This window comes from Pseudorasbora parva, chromosome 22 (assembly GCF_024679245.1).
Source record: "Pseudorasbora parva isolate DD20220531a chromosome 22, ASM2467924v1, whole genome shotgun sequence".
NCBI lineage: Eukaryota > Metazoa > Chordata > Actinopteri > Cypriniformes > Gobionidae > Pseudorasbora > Pseudorasbora parva.
In genome coordinates, this window is record NC_090193.1 from 26019515 (window position 1) to 26042578 (window position 23064).

Here is a 23064-nt window from a genome sequence, read left to right on the forward strand (position 1 = left end):
AGTCTCAATACCGGCAGGAAATGACTGAGGTGCCCTTGAGCAAGGCACCTGACTCCCTATTGCTTCTGGGTGCCACGGCAAAATGGCTGCCCACTACTTTAGGTGTGTGTGTTCACGGTTTGCAATGGGGCACAGCTGTCTAGATCATTTTAGCCAGTTTATCCCATTATGACATATACTTTCTAACTTGACTGTATTTAATTATAACAAATATACAGTTTGTTTCTAAATTTGTGCACAAAGCATAAACACTATAAAATAACCACAAGGGGGCGCCTGGGTTCGCCTAGTGTGCTCTAGCCATGGAAGTAGCCCTAAAATGAATCCTATTTACAATGTTATGAGCTTCAGAAGTTTTTAGTCCAACATTATAATATATATAAATATTAAAATTTAATGTTGACATTTAGCACTTGTATTAATCTCTTAACAAGTGTATTTTATACTCAGCTATTTGTACTCGACATTTCATATGATTTATGCTCTTAGTTAGAAATTATTTACATTCTTTTAGTGCTACAAAATACTTTGACTGTTTGTTGATCCTTTTTATGTTTTCCACATGAATATAGCAACTCTGGTGGGCCGAGTGGTTTGTTGGATGTGTTCTTTCTCTTGTTTTTCCCTATTCATTTTCAGAGAGTAAAGTCTGCAGTTCATCGCTTATTCTGTTTTGTTTCTTTGTTTCTCGGCGAGGACATCATAGCCCTGCAGCATAAACATCACAGATTTCACAGAATGCAGGTGCTGTCATGTGAACGGGTCATTCGAGTGCAACCAAGACATAATCACACATGTGGCAGACTAAGATAGTGTTGCAAAGGTATACACTGCCCCCTTAAAGCTAGACATTTGTTGCTATATGTGCAAATTCCTTGTTTGGTAAATACAGAATCACGTTATTAAATGTTTCATTTATATCTTGCACTTATAAAGTGTAAGTATTGTTCTAATAAGTATAGGGAAAGGATATAAAGGTCATCTTTACCAGTTACGTAAAATATGTTAAAAGATCTCATGACATGCAATCAGGCAAGTCTTTAACACACCTTCATACTTACATCACCTGATCTGATGGGCAGCAAGATAAATATAAACTTATTTCAACTATGTCATGTGGCGTATGTAGTTATTTGAGTTTTTTTTAGGGAATGTTCCCTGCAGTTTTATCTGTCAGAGAGAGTTTCGAGTGCATTTAGCAGGTGAAGAGTCCGTTTAGAGTTCAAAAGGGAACCTGTTTCTACATATGAGGAGGCAGATGTTTGCTGAAACATGTCTGCAGCTTTATAAAATAAATGATGCATTTGTTCATGGAAAATGTGTGGCGTTTGCAGAACTATAATTTGCATGGGTTGTTTTACATATAGTCAGTCAGATATATAATATATGTCATAATATAATGATCTTTCTTACACGGCAGAATGACATAAGATCATTACATAAACATAAAAAAAACAGGGGAGGAGCTAAATCAGATCATTCAAACAGTTGCCTTAGTTTATTCATTTAATTCAGTAAAGAATCTCTTTAATTTTAATTATTTAGTTATTCAGCAGGATAAAATATATTTCTCCATGAATATTCATTGTAATAATTAAATAAAAATAAATATATTTAATAGAAATATTTTTAGAAGTCTGTTTTTCCTACACTTCTACATGCTTTCTTATATTTCAGATACAGAAGTATAGATGGTGCATTCACGTCTACATCTCCTTACATACTGAACTGAACTAAAGTCATTAAAGTCAGTTAACGCAGTGAAAAGAACAAGTTACAAAACAAGTTCACCAAGTTAAAGTGTTCAGACACTCATTCAAGGACAGGTGCTTTTAACCAGACTACATGAATACAAAAACATGCACATAAAGAATTACCAGTGCAGACTTTATGTTTAGTGGTAACATGTAAAGGTGCTCATGATTTGTTTTCTCAAAATGTATTTCACTTTTCTTAAGTGAACATTTATAGTCTAGCTTGCCTACTTAGACAGCATATTTATAGTTGTCGCATGTGTTCTGCTGAGCAAATCCCAAAAAAGGGTGCCTAAAAACACGCATACCCAAAATTTGGCTTTGGGACTGCTAAGGGATGTCTGTAAACTTCATGTAAATGAACTTACACTTCAGGTATATGAATGTATATTGTACTTGAGAATTGTTACAGTTTTATGGTGTAGTTACACAACAAGGCAAATTGATAGGCTATTAAATACTAATAACTGTTATAATTATTTACTTGGTTCATTTGTGATAATGCAATCTGCGTGTGACATTTGTCTCACTGTTTTGTTTTCTTATATGTTTCTATATCTTCTCATAGAGAGTACATGCATTACAATGTTTTTTTGACAGAATAGCACCAACAATGCCATCACACTGTCCATTAAACAAGAAAACAACTATTTTCTCAGGTAAAGTAACTTGCTTTTTATATTGTTTTTTGCTTGTTTTTGGTTAGATTTTTATTTATAGTATAGATTATTTTAACATAATTTTTATATGAGCAAAAACAAAGAATTTAACATTGCATAGAGGCTAAATACTATTTGACAGTCTTGTTATTTATTTTTGTGTTGTTGTTTTAAAAAGGCACATTGTGCTTTTATTGTTTTATTATGATTGTAGAAATAAAGTATTAATAATTAATCGGTATAGTAGGAACACTTACATGTAAAATATAATCTCTATGTCATCAATGTTCTCTCAATAATCTTATAGATCAATGTAAATGTATAAAAAAATAAATTGTTTCTCATATTAATAAACCAATTGGGATTTCCTGGTTTGCACAGATGAACATCTTCAGTGTCACATGTCAGCAATGAAATGTGCATGACATCACCACTGTAGATAACTGACTCCTCTCTGTCTTGATAAGGCGACAGACAGCTGAATCAGACACTCATCGTTTAACATGGAACTGGACAGGGAACGACAGGAGCGCTACTTTATTGTAGTGAAGAGAAGCAAGAAGGGCTTATCTCGGGGGTCAATCGGGCGCGCGGATGCGGAGACAGCAACTGGAGATTCCATAGGAATAGTTTATGGAGGAGATGGCAGTGCCAGGAGCAGTGGCACGGTGAAAAAACAGGACACATACCCACTCTCACGCCACCAAGCTCAGCTACTTTTGTTCGTTTCTCCTGCCAGCAGGCGACTGGAGCTCCTGTGCAACGTCCAGCTCTTCAGTGCAATCTGTGAACTTGTTCAGGATGATCTTGTAGTGGTCAAACACAAGAAGGACTTTCTACCGTGCCTGGTCAAGAATCTGATTCAAATAGGCAAGAAGGGCAAACCAGGTGTTTTGCAAATGCTGGGATTTGAGCTGGACTTGATGGTGAGGAAAAGCACCTTACTTTTGCTTCCGTTTTCCCCATTAGGCTAATTCATGTAAACAAATGTGCTAAAATAATGAAATTGATTATTCAGCTCAAGTCACTCAAGTTACTTTGAAATCACCGTAATGATGATTTAGTAGTAGGCCTATTCATGTTGTTTTAATGTAATTTTATTGTATATAATAACAATACTGTGTGATAATAAAATACACAATGCGTTTGTATTAAAATATTTTATTGTTTTATATAAATTATTTTAAAGTACATTATACTAAAATAATATTAATTGTAGATAATTAGTCATTATTAATAAACTAAAATTGTTCTGAGATATACAATTTCTATATAAAATTTTGCGTATAGAGGAAAGGATTGTGTGTAGTCTTATCAAAATGCCTGTGTACTGTTACATAATCTAAGCATGCACTTTTCAACTGTGACGTAGGTATCAATGTTTTGATCACAGACAAAATACTTAAAATGCAAACAAAATAGTCACATTAATGGAATAAATAATCCACTTGGGTCTGTTTACATGCTGTTTAATTTTTTCACAGGACACTGAGCAGGATATTTTGTCGAAGAAGACTGTCCCTCTTCCCTTCTTCAGCGCAGCTGACATTGTCCAGGTGGCGCCGTCACATTTAAGCACCAAGCAGCCGCTGAGAGTCAGCATTGATTTGGGTCAGTTAGTCATCTTTTTAGCACATATTAAAATTCTCAAGAAAATTGGATTTAGGCTGCTTTTGAGAATTCTTATGACTAGACTGCGGAAAAGATTGCTATCTTAAACAGGAAAGACAGTCAGTCTCAAATCAGTTCATAACATCTATTATGCTTTATATCAAGATTTAATGGGGTAATTCATAGACTTGAGGAATGTCAGGTGATGATGATATCTGCAATTATATAATTGATGTTATCCCCTTTTTAGGTTTGAAAGGGGAAGTCGTGTCACTCATAAATTCCAAAGCTCTCAACTCACGCAATGCAAAAAAAGGAAGTTCCTTCTCCAACAAGGATGTGTCCAACTCCATTCAGGCCTTGCCCCATTATTCTCTGGAGGTGGGGTCCATGGCAGAGGTCATATCTTTGAATGGACTGACTGTGTTTGGGGTGATCAGATGGATCGGTGTTCCAGATGGAAAGAAAAATGACTGGGCAGGACTTGAACTTGTGAGCATCGACATTTTTATTTATTTAATGTTGAGCATGTGCCGATTATGTTCTGTTTTGCGCATGCAAATAATTAAAATATTCCTCAAATCTCTTCAGGACACTGAGGCGACGACTTGTTCGGATGGGATGTTTGGTACGAAACGGTATTTCACCTGTGAAGGAAACAAAGCCTTGTTTGTGCCACTGACCAACTGCAAACCAGACAGTAGATTTCTGTTCATTTCAAATGAGATCCAGAAAGCACTTGAACCTCCCTCAGGTGAGGCCCTTCAGTCTGCTATATTATTCAATTTCTAAAAACAGTCTGAATGTTAAAGGCCTCAATATTAAAAGTTTTTCTTTCTTAGTCACGATCCTGGAAGATTTGGATGAAGATGTTCCTCCTGTTTCTGAGCAAGATGTTTCGTCTCATCTGGTGGGCAGAATGAGGGGGATCCAAGGCCACTTCAACTCCTGCTATTTAGATGCCACTCTCTTTAGGTAGGCATCTCAAGAAAGGCATGTTATGTATGTTATTTGACGTTTCGTTCTTTCTGTTCGCATGCACTGATGCCTTTTCTTTTTTTTCTCTGCTTTTACAGTCTCTTCACATCATCCATAGCTTTCAACAGTGTGTTTGACAGATCAGCAGATAATGAGGAAGGCATTTCACACGTTTTAAGACGAGACATTGTTGACCGTTTACGCAGGTAAAAGCTCTCAAACCCCTTGAGTGTACTGTATGCGCGATAGTACATAAGAACGTCACATAACAAAGCTAATGCACTAAAAAGTAAACACTCTTTATGTGGGCATGTAGTCATCAGGGCACTCACAGTTCATTTCAAATGACCTCTGCCTCTCTCGACAGATCTGGCTTTGTTCCAGCAGAAAGTGTGATGAAGTTTCGTAAACAATTGGGCTGCAAATCTTTTGCTACAGAGGAGAAAGGTATTACTTGTCCCGTAGCGGCCATTTTCTTCTTTGATGTAGAGCTGCACGTTTTTCATCTGTGGCTTAGAGGGAACGTTACTTTGATCACTAAAACATTTTTACTGCTTTTTCCGTCAGATCCAGAAGAGTTCATCACCCTACTATTAAAGCATGTTTTACACATTGAGCCATTGCTCAAACTCAGGTTTGTTTCAGTTGCACTGCTTGTCCATCACTCCAGTTTTGTTTATCTGAGAAACATGACCGTGTTTTGACATTTTACACAACCCTTGAATGAATATGTTTTGCACACAGTAGTTATAAAGTATTTTTATTTCACTTTAAAAATATATATTTATTAAAACATTATTATATTATATGATATAGCTTTGTATTTGATTTATGTTTTTGAATGTACGTATATATACACTATGGTTCAAAAGTTTGGGGTCAGTAAGTTTTTGAAAGAAATTAATAATTTTATTCAAAAAGACATTACATTGATCAAAAGTGGAAGTAAAGACATTTATAATGTTACAAAAGGTTTCTATTTAAAAAATAAATGCTGCTCATTGAGCTTTTTATTCATCAAAGAATCCTGAAAATGTGTAATATTTTCCACATAAATATTAAGCTGCACAACTGCTTTCAACATTGTGTATTCTGTCAAACAGAATAACTGGTATACATGGATGAGATCAGACCACGAACAGAACAAACTCAAGGTTTAAATACATGAGCAAACTAAATCATGATAATCAAACTCAATATGAAACCATAGAAACCACCTCAAACACAGGAAACTAATCACTTCCAAAACTCTCCCAAACCAAACACAGATAATCCCTTTCAAATCATAAATGTTTCTTTAGCAGGAGTTCAGCATATTAGAATGATTTCTGAAGGATTGTGTGACAGTGAAGACCAGAGTACTGATACTGAAAATTCAGCTTTTAAAAATATATTTAAAAACATGAAATAAAATATTGCTAATAAACAATATTCTGTTTTTACTGTATTTTTGATCAAATAAATGCAGCCATGGAGAGATTAAGAGAACATTTCACTGACCCCTTTCCCACAGATGTCTTTTTAACATAAGTGTATATTCAGTGTAAACAAGCTTAACTGTATATCTTAACACCTGTGTGTTTCTAGGTCACATGGAGAGTTGTCACAGGATGCCTATACGCATCAGATCATTGTAGAGAAGAATCAGATGGGAGCCATGCCTTCGGTTCAACAGCTGCTTGAGATGTCTTTAGTATCAAGTGATCTGAAGTTTGAAGAGGTTTGTTCATTTCTCAGAGATTATTATTATGCGTTATATTACAGTTTGCATGCCCCATATTTGTCTACTACCTAGTATATATTGAGTAATCAAAACTTTCTTTTATTTTAGATTCCATCTTGCCTTATAGTTCAGATGCCACGATTTGGAAAGAAGTTCAAGATGTTCCCTAAAATCATTCCCTCAACAGAACTGGACATCACAGATGTCTTACATTGTTGTGAGTTTAACAAGCATACTTCCAAATGAAATCTCCTCCTGATGAAATTTGTTTTGTGGAAGCAGACATATTGGACTGTTGCAATATCTCTGATGCTTCTCTTGTTTTCTCTGGCAGCTCCTCGGGAATGTTTTCTGTGTGGTCATCTGGCTGAATATGAGTGTGACCAGTGCCTGATGGACCATAAGCTCCAGCCAGGCAAAATTAAGCAGTATTGCTCTACCTGCAACACACAGGTAATGATCCTAGTGCTGAAATCTGATTTATGTACACTGCATTCTAACAGTTGTGATATAATGCATTTTACATGCTATTTTCATTCATATGCCTTCTCCCACAAACAAACCCAAATGTTTTTGCTCTTTCTACAGGTTCACACTCATCCCTCCCGACAGTTACACACTCCTCACAAACTTACAGTTCCAGATCAAATTCCAGAAGACGCATCAGTACAGAGGCACCAGATGCAGCTCTTTGCAGTTCTCTGTATAAACACCAGCCATTATGTGTCTTTTGTCAAATATGGGCCTGACCCACGGTCCTGGATCTTCTTTGACAGCATGGCTGACCGATGCGGTATGTCATATATTCTAAATCTCCAACATATTAAAACGCAGACTGTGTCCGAAGCTGATAAGTACATCCTCTGCAGGCAGCATCCGGAGATAGGAAGGCAACAAACCATGTTGAATCTAATGAGCATGTCACATCTTGTCTACTAAGATACCTTCATCTGATTGATTCTTGAAGGAAGCATATATGTATTTTTACTGCCTTTGATTTTCCTCAATCCAGTGTGTTGCATTCCATGAAAGTTAAGGTAAAACATTTGAGGGTGTTCTATTTACACCAAGTGCAAGTTCCGCCCAATATTGAGCCAGACAAAATTTAAAAAAAGAAAACTGGGTGCATAACAGAAAAAGTGGCATGGAGAGTAAAGCCAATGAATCAAGTAAATGAATCAAGTTAGAATCCGACTTTTTCCGAAATCATTCTCTTTTCAATTGTTCCCTTTAGAGATATCGCATATCGCATATCACCTTAGAGAGGCATTTATTTTAAATGAAAAATAGGGATATAGATATGGATATATGGATAGTTCACCCAATTTTTTTTTATTATCCTATAATTTACTTACCCTCAAGCCATCCTAGGTGTATATGGCATTCTTCTTTTAAACTAATACAATCTGAGTTATATAAAAAAAATTTCCTGGCTAATCCAAGCATTATAATGGCAATGAATGGCAGGCCAAAATTTGAAGCCTAAAAGAGTGCATCCATCCTTTATAAAAGTAATCCATACAGCCCTGGGGGGTTAATAAAGGTATTCTGAAGCGAATAAATGAGTTATTGTAAGAAAAATATCCACATTTAACTCATTATAAAGTAAAATATCTAGCTTCCCGCTGAACGCCTTCCATGTTCAAATTACAGAATACAAGATATTGTAATACTGCAATTTTCACTTTTTTTCATTTTTTTGTATTGCTATTTAGCTATTTAGAAAGATAATAATAATATAATAATAATAATAATTATAATTATACCGTCTTGTGGTCAGTTTGTGTGTAAAAGTGCATTTTAGACCAAAGTCATTTCTAATGAGAAATGAATAGTGTAGTAATTAAATATTTGCTTAGGTATCACCAAAGCTATTGTTTTACATCATTAAATGCTGTCTCAAAAGTCAGTTCCGGCAGGTACCTTCATGCATAAATGCTGAATGCAAATTCAGAAAGGCAGCAGTCTAAGATTTTGGACACAGCTGTAATCTGCACTGTATCACTCCACTGAGAATTCACAAACCGTCCATTACTGACCAGATAAAAACAGATAAAGTCATTTATTTAATCTTATTTTTATCTTTAGGTGATGATAACAATGGCTACAACGTTCCCGTGATCAGGTCCTGCCCGGAGGTTGGAGACTTCCTTTCCCGGCCTGAAGAGGAGATCTCCTCAGCAGATCTGAGTCAGTGCAGTGAGCTGGTGCGGAGACTGCTGTGTGATTCATACATGTGTCTCTATCAGAGAACAGACAGTAACCCTCAGCATCATCAATGAGCATTGACATTAGTGATATCTTTGTCCTTGTTATATCTCTCGAGTCATTACATCATGAGAGTTGACACATAAAGGATACGGATGTTTTGCTTTGCTCTGTTCTTTATCAAATTGTTCTTAGAATTTATAATGGAAGTTTATTTATATAAAAAGGGCTTTATTTATATAATTAAGGCATAGAGATAGACATTAATAAACAACAATACAATTTTATTTGAAATGACAAATAGTACCAGGATGTCATATGAAGGTTCAGTGTGATTTTTTTATTTTTATTTCATGAATTATTGTTTAGATCATTTGTCGATAGAAGTTTATTTGTACTTTATTAACATATTCTATTTTTTATTGAAAATGATTAAAGCTGTAGGATGTTTATATTTGTATTAAAGCATTGTACCGATCCCACGTCTCTTAATTTTATCCATAGTAGATATTATTTATTAGCTTTTATTCTTTTGGTCATATTTGTAAATGTTATGCTTCTTTGACACAAATGACCTAAAAAGTTTTACAGATGGGGTTTAATGTATTGTGAGAAGTAGGAGCGATGACGCCCTCTAATGGAAACATCACAGCATTGACTCTCCAATGACGATGTTTACAAAGACTTGATTACCACGTTCTAAACTGTGACGTCTGATACTCAAACGAATCGTTCTTGTTGTTTTGAATTGGTTCTTTTGAATGAATCGATTGGGGCGATTTACAAACAATTAAAACTTTTGATTATGTTGTATTATATTAAAAATATTATATATTATTATAAATAAAATTCTTTCATAATTTCCTCAGCCTCATTTTGTTCCAACCCTGAATGAGTTTCTTTCTTCTGTTGAACACAAAAGAAGATATTTTCAAGAAAGTTGGTAAGCAGACATTTGGCAGTAGCCATTGACTATCATAGTATTTTTTTTTTCCTACTAAGTCAGTGGCTGTCAGCTGTTTGATTAGCAATATTCTTAAAAAATATATTATTTTTGATTCAACAGAAGAAAGAAATTCATACAGGTGTGGAACAAGTTTAGGGTGAGTAAATGATGACAAAAGTTTATTTTTTGGATGAACTATCCCTAACCCTATCTGCAACACTATATGGATTCCCGGTAGGCTATTCACATTGTTCTGGAAAATGTCCACATTTACTGCTAAGGATTTTGAGGCATGATTACGTTTAGGGTTATTAAAAATGTTAATTAAATGCACATACTTTAAATATTATTATCATGCACCAACATGTATGTACATAATAAGTATATTGTATCAAATTGTTAAGTACATAATTTAGATAAGGCCATATAAAGCGTGACTCGGGATCCTGTTCCTGATCATTGCCCATTAACCATTAACTGTGAATGCTATACCACATTTAAGTTATAGCATACATTTATTGTTACAGTTGCCTAAAGACACAAAGATCATAGATTGTGAAATGTGAGTTTTCGCCTTTGCATCTGTTGTCTGAAAAGAGATAGGCCTGCTGCAGGTTTAAGATAAATGTGGCCATTGAGAGACAAGGCATGCATTAGTGGTCTAATCTTTGTGGGGACAGACATAATAGTTTTTATAGGCCTACTGTACAAACTGTATATTTTATCCCCTTACACTAACCTTGCCCCTAAACATATACCCATCACAGAAAACTTTCAGCATTTTTACATTTTCAAAACTCATCCTTAAAAGCTTGTTTGCTCATGGTGACTTAAATTTAGGTCCCCACGGTGACATTGAGAAACAAGTCCCCATGAGTCAGTGTGCAATGTGCATTCAGGTGGAAGTCCTCAGTATATAGAAAAACATGAACACACACACACACAGATTTGTTCAAATTACTAAAGTGATTAAACCAATCTATGATGTGCCCACATTTTCTTGATGTCTTATTATTGTAATATTCTATCTAGAGTTTAAAAGGTAAGCTAAATAATAAGCAAGTCATGTGACAGTCAACTTCATTCCATCAGAAAAGGCTTTGTAGCGCCTATAGGCTAGTATTTTGTTAAATGTTAAAATGTATTGTTTCTATTATTGTTATTATTATTATTATTACTATTATTGATACAAAATAATAATTAGTTTAACAAGCCTCTCTTCACTTGCTACCACGTGGCTCTACCACCATAGTAAATTAGGGGTGACGTCACAGAGCGGTGCTGTGTGGGAGGGGCCAGGGGCAGGAATAACGCCTTTTTTATCCTTTTAAACGCGTCTGACATGCGCAGTGCTATAATTTTCGGGCTTGGTCTGTTACACAACTGTGTCTTTCTTCATTCTGCCTACAGCTCCTCGCCGGCATTTTACTTTAACAGGCTTTTAACTGTGTTATTTTAAAATAAGACCCATAGAAATGAGTGGGGACCATTCCCACAACGATTCCCAGGTAAAGTGTTTGTGATTTCACGTTGTCAGTAATTTTCTTTCTTTCTTGATGGTTTGTAGTCATTAGCTCGGCTGTTTAAATTCCATCCGCAGCGGCAGTTTTTCCCCAGCATGCTAAGCTAACAGGCACCAGAAGTCGGCTTTGAATGTAATAATTTTGTATTTTCAGCCCTTGCTGTCCTTTGCCGCTTTTCTTACATTAACGTCCATTAACAAATGCTTCTTTTTTGGGAATAAAGTTTAAACAGTCCCCTGTCCTCCGCAGCGGTGGGGTTTAAACGCTATTTTGTGAACAGGCTTGTTAGCTTGAGCGCTAACCCTCCGACTAGCATCAAGTTGAAAGTTAGCAGCGTATTGACATGGCACGGTTTAACACTAACTTATACACCACTGTTTTTCCGCAGATCGAGTCGGGATCCAGATATAATGGTGAGTGGGACTTGTCTAATCAGCACATTATGATAAACATACGTTTTCTACATCTAACGTGATCGCTTGACGACCAGTTAGTTTTAAGGAAAGAAATGGCGTCCCAGAGACTAAGTCCCCTCTCGCTCTCTGACAAGCGCCTATTGTTCACATTGAGCCCTTTAAAATCGTATTTATATAGCTTTTAAATCAACGAAAAACGGCAATTTTGAAAGAGAACGAGGTTTTTTTCAAGTTAATTTAGCTTGGTCGTTTTTAGAGTTATAAAAATGGTCTAATGGGGCTTGTGAAAGTGAGGGTTTGGGGGTTGAGGACTTAGTCTCTGCGCCATTTTCTTTTTCTCTGTCTAGCGGTCTGAGTGTAGTGAACGTTAAGTGCACATCGACGTGATTATGGAGGAGAAGGATTGTGAAACGTGTGTGACCTGTTTCGAATCGTCGCACGAAATTAAACGATCATCATCAAATACACTTTTATTCGATGAAATATCATGAAAATGCACGTTTGCTAACAAAACATTAACTGTAATTATGTGCAGGTATTTAGTATCTATAAAGCCTCTCTTTTGTTCTGAGAGATACTGTAAACTAATCTGCGCCAAATAAACAGTTAAAACCAAATTAAATGCATTTAAATGAGCCAGTACTGTGAGACTGTTTTTTTTTTTTGGCCCTAAACCTGATTTCACTCATCTGTCATTTGGTTATTATTAGTTTGGTAATGCAGGTTCAAAACATGGCCTGCCAGAGGTATTGCTAAAGTCACTACGTTTATTGTAGTTTTTTTAAGTGCCCCTTTTCTTTTTTTAGTTAATATACTCCACAAGATTAGTGACTAATGAGAGTATTTGCTATTTCTATGCAGTTTAAAACTTTAGCATGCCACAACAGGAAATCCCACAGCACTTACTAGGCACCAGACACTTGCAATGCATATACGGGTGCCGATTGTAAGTGCTTATTTAATGGACAAATGAAAATTCTTGATTCTTATGCATCTTTTTTTTCTTCTTCATATTTCTGATACACAATCACATGGGTAACAATCAGCTTTATGCACTGTATTTTATGGGGACATCAGTAACATTTCTGCCACTCTCTGTTATAAGTGCAACTGATGTTACTAGTGTAATGGTATCCTATTTTATTTTTATTAAAATTATATTGTTGATTTTTTTTTTTTAAACAAAACAGCAGCCTAACTTCATCAGTCATCATGCATTATTATTGTACTTTAATTCTTAATTTTGTTTTCCAATGGGAAATGGTGTGTTCAACAATGTGGGTGGGTAAACAATGATTTTTTTCTTCCACAGCAGTTTATCTACCCCCCCCCCCCCCCAGCATACACTAATCATGCAACTCATCTCAAATAAATAGGTTTTTATTAATTTTACACTTAAAATCTATAGAGTCCATATTTTGAATGTGCATGATGCTTCTGGTAATTTTGCTTCCCACTCTGAGCATTTAGGATGCTTAACTGATGGCTGTTAATGCACGAACTGCCTGATTACACCATGTTATTTCATTGAGCATCCACCAAGTGCTTGTCAGGGTTTGGGGACATATTAAAAACCCCTGCTCAGTCCTGAAAACAATAAAATGAACCATGTATTTAATAAAACAGTGACAGTGTGTAGGTGTTTTTTGTTTTGTTTTGTCTACCCATAATTTATTACATTTGCATGCATGAGATGTCCCATACACCATGTAATATAGCTGGTATCATGATGGCAACTTTTCAAAAATTAATTTTTGCATTAGCTTAGCATGTAATAAATCTAATTGTTAGTTTGCAGGTAATTTTAGTATACAAATATTTTGTATGTTTGGTTCATTCTACATTCTGTTTGGTCAAGAGGCTTTTTTCAGTCATACAGACTTCATTACTGTGAATTTGCTTTTTGTTGTGAAGCTTCAGCATGTAACAATTCTGCTGACATTGAACTTGTCCACTAGAGGGTACAGTTCACATAAGTTCTCTCACAATCCCAGATGTGCATGCTTTGCTGAAGGGCAAAATGAACATGGTGAATTTCTGGCCCATTCACTTTAATTTGTTATATATAATATATAAACAAGTAACAAGGCCAAAGGTACCCCAATATTTATATATGAAGAATATGCTGTAACAGGAGTTCAAGTAAGGATGCATATCTAGCGGTAAAGGAAGGTTTGTTGCATTTGGTAAGGCGCTCAAGCGTGCGTTAGAAGATAAAGGATTTGATTTCACGTCCTAACTGAGCACTCCTGTCCCTCTTAATGCTTGAATGCACCCTACTGTAACATGAGGTTATTGTTTCTCTGCTCTTAAAGGATGACATTTGAGTTTGTTTGGATTCTGAAGCCTCGTACAATTCCCGTTCTTTCTTATGGTCCTCGCGATAGAAAGGCAGATCGTTTTGCTTTGGCCTTTTGGGAGGCCTGTTACAAAACACCTCCAGCTTTCTCAATGTCCGATACAGTGTCAGTAGGATATGCCTGGCTCCCTTGTAACCCAATCTAGCCTACCAACCTACACATTTCCTAAAGCAAAAGTCCTCTCAGCGTAAATAGTCTTAGCTGAACCCTGCGAAAAGTGGGGCCTCTGTAAACACCATACATAGCTAAGAGTGAAAATTGGACACTTCACTTCAAGGGGTAAAGTGCCAAAAACTACAAGGTGAGACTGTGCAATAGGCCAGCAAGGACAACCCTAAATGTCATGCTGTACTTATTTCAAACTAGGTGTTTGGATATGATCTTCAGTGTATGGCAGGCTCGTACAGATCGCTGTATGTGTCATCCAGGTGTGAGCAAAATGATCCGCCATAGTGTTTCCATATTAACTTCTATACTATTATTTGCTAGCCTCTTTGTTTGTGAACACCTATAGCACCAGAACAATTATGGGGGTAATGGGGGTAGTCTGTTTGATTTGCTACTTTTGTACATTTTCTAACCCCGTAGGTTACTGTGTTTTTTAGTCCTTTTTTCTTTTCCAGGGACAGACATTTGTTGCCAGGTGTTTGTTGCTTTTTGAATGTGCTACTTTAATCTTATTTTTTTTTTTATTGGCAGATTCTCACAAACACAAAGATAAATACAAGGACAAAGAACACAAACACAAGGACCACAAGAAAGACAAAGAACGTGAGAAATCAAAGTACAGCAACAGGTATGATGTCACTCCTTTGAGTTTCTACAGTAGATATAGGTGGTTTATAGCTAAGTTTGCTCTTTATGGAGTGTGTTTGATAAGCAGGGCGTGGCCTTTAGTGTTCAGACCACAGGAAGAATGTTGGCTTTACTGCAACTTCCTTTTGTAAACACTATCATCTATTTGGAGATGATTTTGTTGATGGACCAGACCATTGTGGCAATTAGATCACAACATGTTTTATTGCATTTTGGCAGCGAACATAGGGACTCCTCGGATAAAAAGCACAGAGATAAAGAGAGGCTGAAACTCAAAGATGGATCCTCCTCAGACAAGCAGAAGGACAAACACAAAGAGAAGAAAAAGGAGGAAAGGGTGGGCAGAATCCTCTAACTTTCACATCGCAGCATTTTTATCCAAGCTGAATCCTCTGGCTATGGAGGAGTTGTAAATAGTCTTTTGTGATTCACACAATATTGAGTGTTGTTATTGACCTATCTCTTTTCCCTCCCATTTCTATCCTCAAAAGTCTTTTGACGGCAAGCCCAAAAAAGAGCGAGAGAATGGTTTTGCAAGGTGAGAATCCTAAATGTGATGTAAATTATGCATCTGTAGCCATAAGAGATCTGCTCATTGTAAAGAGGTCTTATCGTAACTTTATTTCTCCACTTTATTGACATGACTGGTTCAGAAAAGTTTGTTCTAAACTAGCCCCTCAAATTAAGATTGTACTTGAATGATCCACAATCTTGTTATAAATCTTCACCCGTCAATATTGGGACTCATTCAGCTGTTACGTACACCTCTGTTAGCAGACTTTTATACTCTTACTTCCATTTTGTATAATATTTATCTTAAAAGATAAAGGAAAAATGTTTCCTCACATGATCCCTTTAAGTTCAAGGGCATGGTTGTAATCACATAATTAGAAACATGAATTTATCTTGAGTCAATTTAAAGGGGTTCTCAGATTTGATCACATGAGCAAGAAAACGAATAACGAGTCTCTCATCCTTTATACAGCCCTTTTATTAAGTCTGAACCCGAGAATGATGATTTCTACCACTCTCCTAAACACGAGAAGTCTCTGAAGAGGGAACGCGATGATGACGAGTAAGTGACATTGTGTTCGTATACAGTCTTAAACTTGCATGTGACATTTAAAAGAACCTAGCAATCTTCTCTAGTCGCATGCATTGATCCTCCTTGTTTATAGCTTTAAGCATTAGAGCAAATAGAATGGTGATTTTGTTTTTTAGTTTTACATTTTTTTAAATGTGGTAAATGAAAGGTGTCTGGGTGCTGAAATTTATTTTTTTTAAACATGTTTTTATTTATTTATTATTCCTTCAGTGCTGAGTTCAAGCCCAAGAAAATTAAAACTGAGGATGACCGAAGTGAAAAGAAGTCAAAGAAACGGAAACAGGTAGAAGAGGTATGTTGAAGGTTTTGGCTTACTTTAACAACAAAAAATTACTTTTCCAAAAACACTTTAAACATTTTAATTTTCTGCTTTGCCTTAGGACATAAAACCCAAAAAGAAGACAAAAGACAAGAAAGGAGAAGCTGCCACAGATGGCAAGAAAAAAGCAAAAAAAGAGCCAGAAGATAAGTGGAAATGGTTAGTCTCACATCCTCTCATGGTCAAGTAATTGTAGACCAACTCCTCATCTTGAGTCTGTTTTGATTTTATTCAGGGATATGATGCAGATCACAAATGTCCTTGTTCCGGTACTTTATAGAGCTATTGTGCCTGTGTTGTGATTTTTGTTGGTTTGCCTCATTCCATCTCTGCTTTTTCATACCATTTAGGTGGGAGGAAGAGAGGTACACGGATGGCTCGAAATGGAGGTTTTTGGAACACAAAGGGCCTGTTTTTGCACCACCATATGAGCCTATTCCCAGCAATGTCAAGTTCTATTATGATGGTACGTCTTTTAACTACTATATGGCAGTGTATGAGGTGGGTAACCCATCCTGTTCTGCAGTTATTTTGATCGAATAGCCGTCAAAGAAGCAGATGATGGGTTGTGTAAACTTCAAATCTTTTGAACAGCTGTGTTTTGTTCTATTAGTATATTGTTATTGACTATTATTTTCAATAATTGGCTTAGTAGAAAGGTTCAGAGGCTGAGTCTTTAGTAACATGGAATGATCTTGGTGAAAAGATGGATTCAGCTCTTTTTGCGGCTCTCCTGAACCTGCTTTTATGGTATATTGTTTTGTCACCAGGTAAACATATGAAACTCAGCCCTGAGGCAGAGGAGGTGGCCACCTTCTTTGCAAAAATGTTGGACCATGAGTACACCACCAAGGATATATTTCGGAAAAACTTCTTCAAAGATTGGAGGAAGGTATTGTGGCATCTTGTCATTCTCCCCTCTTGCTTTTTAAAGTATCTGACTTGTATTTATCTTACATGATCTTGTCATTTTAGGAAATGACATCTGAAGAGAAATCCAAAATCACAGATCTGAATAAGTGTGACTTTTCTGAAATGAGTGAATATTTCAAAGCTCAATCCGAAGCCAGAAAGGCCATGACTAAAGAAGAGAAACAGGTAAAATTAAACCCCAAAATACCAAATAAATAGTTGGTGAAATATTGGGATGTTTTGTCATGAGTTAAACTTTCTCTCCCAACCTCCTTAAGAAAATTAAAGAGGAAAATGAGCGCATTCTGCAGGAGTATGGCTTCTGTGTCATGGACAATCATAAAGAGCGCATTGCCAACTTCCGTATTGAGCCTCCAGGCTTGTTCCGTGGTAGAGGTGACCATCCCAAAATGGGCATGCTGAAGCGTCGTATCCGACCTGAAGACATTATCATCAACTGCAGCAAGTAAGGAGCATTCGTCACAGCCCATCGTCAGCACATCTGCTGGGGAATTTATTTTTTATTCTATGCTTCTCATTGTAGAGACTCAAAACATCCTAAACCACCTCCTGGGACAAAATGGAAAGAGGTGCGTCATGACAACAAGGTGACGTGGCTGGTGTCCTGGACTGAGAATATCCAAGGCTCTATCAAATACATCATGCTGAACCCCAGTTCAAGAATCAAGGTAAATTAGCCCAGGCATCTCATTTCAATATGATTAGTGTTTCTAACTGTCTTAGTTAAGAATTGTACTTGCTTTCATGATTTGTTCTACACTACCACTAAAGTTTGCAGTTGTTATTCATTTTATTATTATTATAGAATATTTTCATGCTTACGAAAGATGCATTTATTTGCTTAAAGATATTGTAAAATTTAAGTTTTTCTATTAGGCAGTCATGTGTCCAGCAATCAGTCGCATGATCCTTCAAGTAACATTCCTTTTCAATGTTGAACCATTGTGCTACATAATAGTTTTTGTGAAACTTTTTTTTTCCCCCAGAATATTTTTGACTTGATAGCAGAACAGTATTTATTTGTAATGGAGTTCTTTAGAAAAATTGTTGGTCTTCACTGCCACTTACCAATTTAATGCATCATTGCTGAATAAAAGTGAGATTCTTAAAAAAAAAAAAAAAAAAAAAACCTTTACTGATCCCAAACTTTTGACCGATAGTATGTACTGGTATCAGCCTTTTTAAAATTGTATTGGTTAAATCGAAGTATAAAAAATATTACCTTTTTTGTGTCAAAATGGCATAGTTTTCAGCCATTTTAAATATCAGCCATAATGTGACAGTAAATATGGACTTGTAACATTAATTATTGGATGATAATATCGATACATATGTTGTATTTCTTGCAGGGGGAGAAGGATTGGCAGAAATATGAAACGGCCCGTCGGTTGAAAAAGTGTGTGGAGCGGATCCGTGCGCAATACCGCGAAGACTGGAAATCAAAAGAAATGAGGATCAGACAACGCGCTGTTGCTCTTTACTTCATTGACAAGGTTTGCGTGGCTTAGATCAATGTAACATCCTTCACTTCAGACTCATGACCCTGAAAGCATGTGATGAATAGGTTAATTCAGAATTACTCCATAAAAGCGCTTAGTTTTTGGTTCACATAAAAAAAAAAAAGTGTCAATGGTCCTACATTTAATGTAAGGTTTGTAATATCTTTTTGAGCTAAAGCAGAAGTCGAAAAGCAGGACGGTGTTATGCATCATTTTTTTTCTATGTGCTGTAGCTGGCTCTGAGAGCAGGTAATGAAAAGGAGGAAGGAGAGACCGCTGACACAGTGGGCTGCTGCTCACTTCGAGTGGAGCATCTAACTCTCAATCAAGAGCTTGACGGCCAGGAGTATGTCGTAGAGTTCGACTTCCTCGGTAAAGACTCCATTAGATACTACAACAAAGTCCCTGTTGAGAAGAGGGTAAGTTTTTATTATTTATTTATTTTTCTTATGTGTTATGTTTATCTTTTTAAATATTTATTACATTTTCTATATTCTGAACAATGCTTTAAGGCCTTTTTTTAGGTTTTTTATGGCAGCGTCACGTGTCCTTCACGGATAAAGCGATTCTTATATATTGCAAAAAGCCAGATCTGTTCAAGATGGAGCTAAATAAATGTTGATTTTATTTATTATAAATAAAAGTACTTGATATTGGAAAATATTATGCAGATGTTTGTAGTGTTTTTATGTGGTGTGCAGATTGCTGATGTATAACATTCCAAATCAGTCACTTGTTGTGAGTTTCCTTTTCAGTTAGGATGCTGCCTGAGGCATCTCATTAGGTTTTGGAACAGGGCTAATATATCCCAAACTCTGCAGCTTGTGTCCTTACACCAGAAAGTCAACTTGTACTGTTCTCCAGCAACTTCCTCGTTTACTAATCATGCGCAATAATTGTCTAATTACAGTTTTGTACGTTTGTCATGGTCTAGCACCGATATGGTTTGCACACTCTTTAGACCTTTTTGATTTGTCCTCCATAGGCATTAGATGCTTCGATGTTTTGGGTTCCCCATATTAAAAAAAAAAAGATTTGAAATCGTACTTGCTTGTCAGATCAATGTTGACAACGCTACAGTCATCAATTCTTGCCAGTTACTGTTTTCAATCCACTTTCTTTTGTATTTTGTTTTGTCAAATAATGTTTTTTGTTTAATTTATGTAGTTTGCTGCTTTTTTCTTTCTTGTTTTCTTCTTTTTTTTTGCTCTTTTGTTGTACATTGCAAGTGTCCTTGGGTTTGTGAAAGGCGCTTTCATAAATCAAATGTGGTGTTCACCAATTTACTGTGCTGCGTACAAATAATAAAGCTCCTTATCTGAGTGCTATTGATTAGCACAGTCATGTGTTGTTTCTGTCTTTTGTGTAAAATTCCATTTAAAATTTTACAGGTTTTCAAAAATCTCCAGCTGTTCATGGAGGACAAAGAGCCAGAGGATGACCTCTTCGATCGTCTCAATGTAAGCTGTCTGTTATTTATTGCTTGAAATACCAAGTAAATTGCTTATGCTAAATGTATCAAATTAAGATCAACATCCTAAATTGTAAAAAGACTTCCCTCTTTTGCAGACCTCCATTTTGAATAAGCATCTTCAGGAGTTGATGGATGGCCTTACGGCTAAAGTGTTCCGTACTTACAACGCCTCCATCACACTACAGCAGCAGCTGAATGAACTCACAAACTGTAAGTTCCATTCACTGGATTTAAAGAATTGGATTGAGTTAACAAAAGAGTCTGTCATTTATGATATTTGACATTAATAAAAAAATTACTTATTCATTAGCCGATGAAAATGTACCTGCAAAGATCCTCTCCTACAATCGGGCCAACCGAGCAGTAGCCATCCTGTGTAACCACCAGAGGGCACCACCCAAGACATTTGAGAAGTCCATGCAAAATCTTCAGACAAAGGTATGAGACGTTTGTGACCTTGTCCTCATTGTCTTTATGCTGGTATTTGTTTGTGTTAGTGCGGGGTCTGTTGGACCATCTAAATGTTTGCCTTTCCTGCATTTACTTCATTAAAACCAGATTGACGCAAAGAAAGAACAGCTTGCTGATGCTAAAAGAGAACTGAAAAGTGCCAAGGCTGACGCCAAAGTACGCAGAGATGAGAAATCCAAGAAGTGAGTGTCAAAATATTTGCTTGAAGGACGCCCAACTGAATTTGGCCCCTCTGATGCTCATTGTGTGTTTGTATGTGATTGTATGCTGCTTTAATGTTGATGGTTTTGGCAACCAGGGCCGTGGAGACCAAGAAGAAAGCTGTGCAGAGGGTCGAGGAGCAGCTGATGAAGCTGGAGGTACAGGCCACTGATCGGGAGGAAAACAAGCAGATTGCCCTGGGTACCTCCAAGCTCAACTACCTGGACCCACGTATCTCAGTAGCTTGGTAAGATGACATTTCCGTTGGTTGCCCAGTAAGAATCTATCGGATATATGCCCCTTTTTAATTTTGACGTCTTGTTTTTTTTTTCCAGGTGCAAGAAGTTTGACATCCCGATAGAAAAGATCTACAACAAAACTCAGCGTGAGAAATTTGCCTGGGCTATTGACATGGCTGACAAAGACTTTGAATTTTAAATCCACTTTGCTATTTTACTTCCTCCCACCTTCTTTTTTCTTTTTCTTTTTATAATTAATACTTTTAGTGTGATTTCCAGCAGGTTGTAAACCTGGTAAGGGAAAGATGTGAACCAAGAATAGTGTCGAGAGGAGGCCTAAATGTCATAGTTTGGGTGACTGATTTTTATTTTATTTTTTTAGGCTTTGACCTGTAATCTTGTAGGTTTTACTGGGTCAATCTTTTAAGAATGAAGTATGGAGAGCCTGTATGCAAGGTTGCATGGTCTTTAAGCCATGAACTGGAAAATCAGTGGCTTGACCTTTTGAACACTTACTGTCTCACTCCCCTTCCATTTCTGGACAAAGGGGCCTGAGGATGTCTGAACTATGAACTTGTGTGGTCCTATAGCTACTGTACTCCAAATACAAATTGCTTTGTGGATCGTTTCATTTTTAGTTTTGCTGTATTTTTAGCCCTCCTGTATTAATAATGAATTCTATATTTTAATAGAAGATTTAAAAAAAAAAATCAAAGAATTGCTTAAGTACACCCACACGCCTTTTTAGGAGAAGAAATGTGTACACCAGGTGTGATTATTTTATGGGAAATATGACCATGTAAAGCTGTGTGTTTGAGTGAGTGTTACATGAACTGTTCACTTTTAAACTGGAGTTGGAACTCTTGTGTAAACTATATCCAGACCACAAAGGATGCTTGGATGAGCTGCAGGGGACTACAGTTTCAGCTATTTTGTTAAACATGCAGAATGTGAATTTCTTTTTTTTTCTTCTTTTTTTTAACAGCTTGTATATCAGGGTCTTGTTTCCAGTGTAAATGTGAACCAATTTTACCCCCTTTTTTTTCCTCCAGTATCCTACAGACGTGTCTTCATTGCTTTGAGTCTCCATCTGGGTTTAACTTTAAAGTGTAATGACTGTTTCCATTAGATAAAAAAGAAAAAAAAAACCTCCTGTATCTGTTACTTGAAGATATCACTATTAGGATGTATTATTTCAGGGTATGGCAGAAGGGTTTTTTCTGAAGGGTATGTGAGGGAAATCAACTTTGCCAAAAACAAAAGTCTGTGTTCTGATTTTAAGTGGTTTTATTTTGTAATTGTGTCAAGATTTAAGAATAGACTTATTTTAACATTGACTTGAACAGAATCTGTATTTTGTTTTCCCACTCCAGTCTGGAAAGAAATGTTAGTGACAGCCATGTAACCTTTTCCAACTTATCAAGCTTATGCCATAACCTGTTTTTTTTTTTTCTTTTTTTTTTGCTCAATTGTAGGTTATTTAAAAACCTTAAAAAAATAAAACCCTACAACATGACTTGTATGTTGTGCTTACAAAGAAATGTGTTTTTAGCATTTTCAAAATTCTATGTTGTGATTGTCTTGTTTCATCGTCCATTCCATCAATGGGTGAGGTTTTGCAAGATCTCGAGGTTTTAAGATGTTTTCTGCTTAGGAATAATGGATTGAAGAACTTCCTGTGTTCCCAGAACTGCGTGAAACAAGCACCAAGGCTTGCTTTCAGAACAGGCCTCAGGAAGAACTCGGAGGGGGAGCGTAAAAAGACCCAGCCTGTTTGTCTTGGAAGAACGCGCCTGTATGATGTATTAGCCAAGCTGTAGTCTTGGGCA

General features: G+C 36.4%; 2 protein-coding genes across 3 annotated transcripts; both read left to right on the forward strand.

The window, feature by feature from the left end:
• The first annotated feature begins 57 nt into the window (after positions 1 to 57).
• cyld2 (cylindromatosis (turban tumor syndrome) 2) lies at positions 58 to 9703 on the forward strand. Of its 2 annotated transcripts, XM_067431144.1 has the most exons (15): positions 58 to 823; positions 2355 to 2413; positions 2881 to 3339; positions 3898 to 4024; positions 4275 to 4516; positions 4616 to 4778; positions 4867 to 4999; positions 5101 to 5208; positions 5370 to 5449; positions 5570 to 5636; positions 6590 to 6722; positions 6834 to 6942; positions 7060 to 7178; positions 7314 to 7518; positions 8814 to 9703. In XM_067431144.1, the coding sequence occupies exons 3-15, from the start codon at positions 2917 to 2919 to the stop codon at positions 9005 to 9007; spliced, it is 2103 nt and encodes a 700-aa protein (XP_067287245.1). In that variant the 5' UTR covers positions 58 to 823; positions 2355 to 2413; positions 2881 to 2916; the 3' UTR covers positions 9008 to 9703. The 2 variants fall into 2 exon arrangements, with proteins under 2 accessions (XP_067287245.1, XP_067287246.1); XM_067431145.1 differs by lacking the exon at positions 2355 to 2413.
• Positions 9704 to 11244: 1541 nt separating this feature from the next.
• Positions 11245 to 22757, forward strand: top1a (DNA topoisomerase Ia). The gene is made up of 21 exons (XM_067431837.1): positions 11245 to 11387; positions 11791 to 11815; positions 14878 to 14974; positions 15214 to 15331; positions 15486 to 15532; positions 15980 to 16069; positions 16310 to 16391; positions 16480 to 16577; positions 16769 to 16884; positions 17189 to 17310; positions 17394 to 17516; positions 17609 to 17796; positions 17875 to 18019; positions 18701 to 18844; positions 19084 to 19269; positions 20242 to 20310; positions 20420 to 20534; positions 20635 to 20762; positions 20883 to 20977; positions 21094 to 21243; positions 21332 to 22757. The coding sequence occupies exons 1-21, from the start codon at positions 11355 to 11357 to the stop codon at positions 21432 to 21434; spliced, it is 2274 nt and encodes a 757-aa protein (XP_067287938.1). The 5' UTR covers positions 11245 to 11354; the 3' UTR covers positions 21435 to 22757.
• Positions 22758 to 23064: the final 307 nt, after the last annotated feature.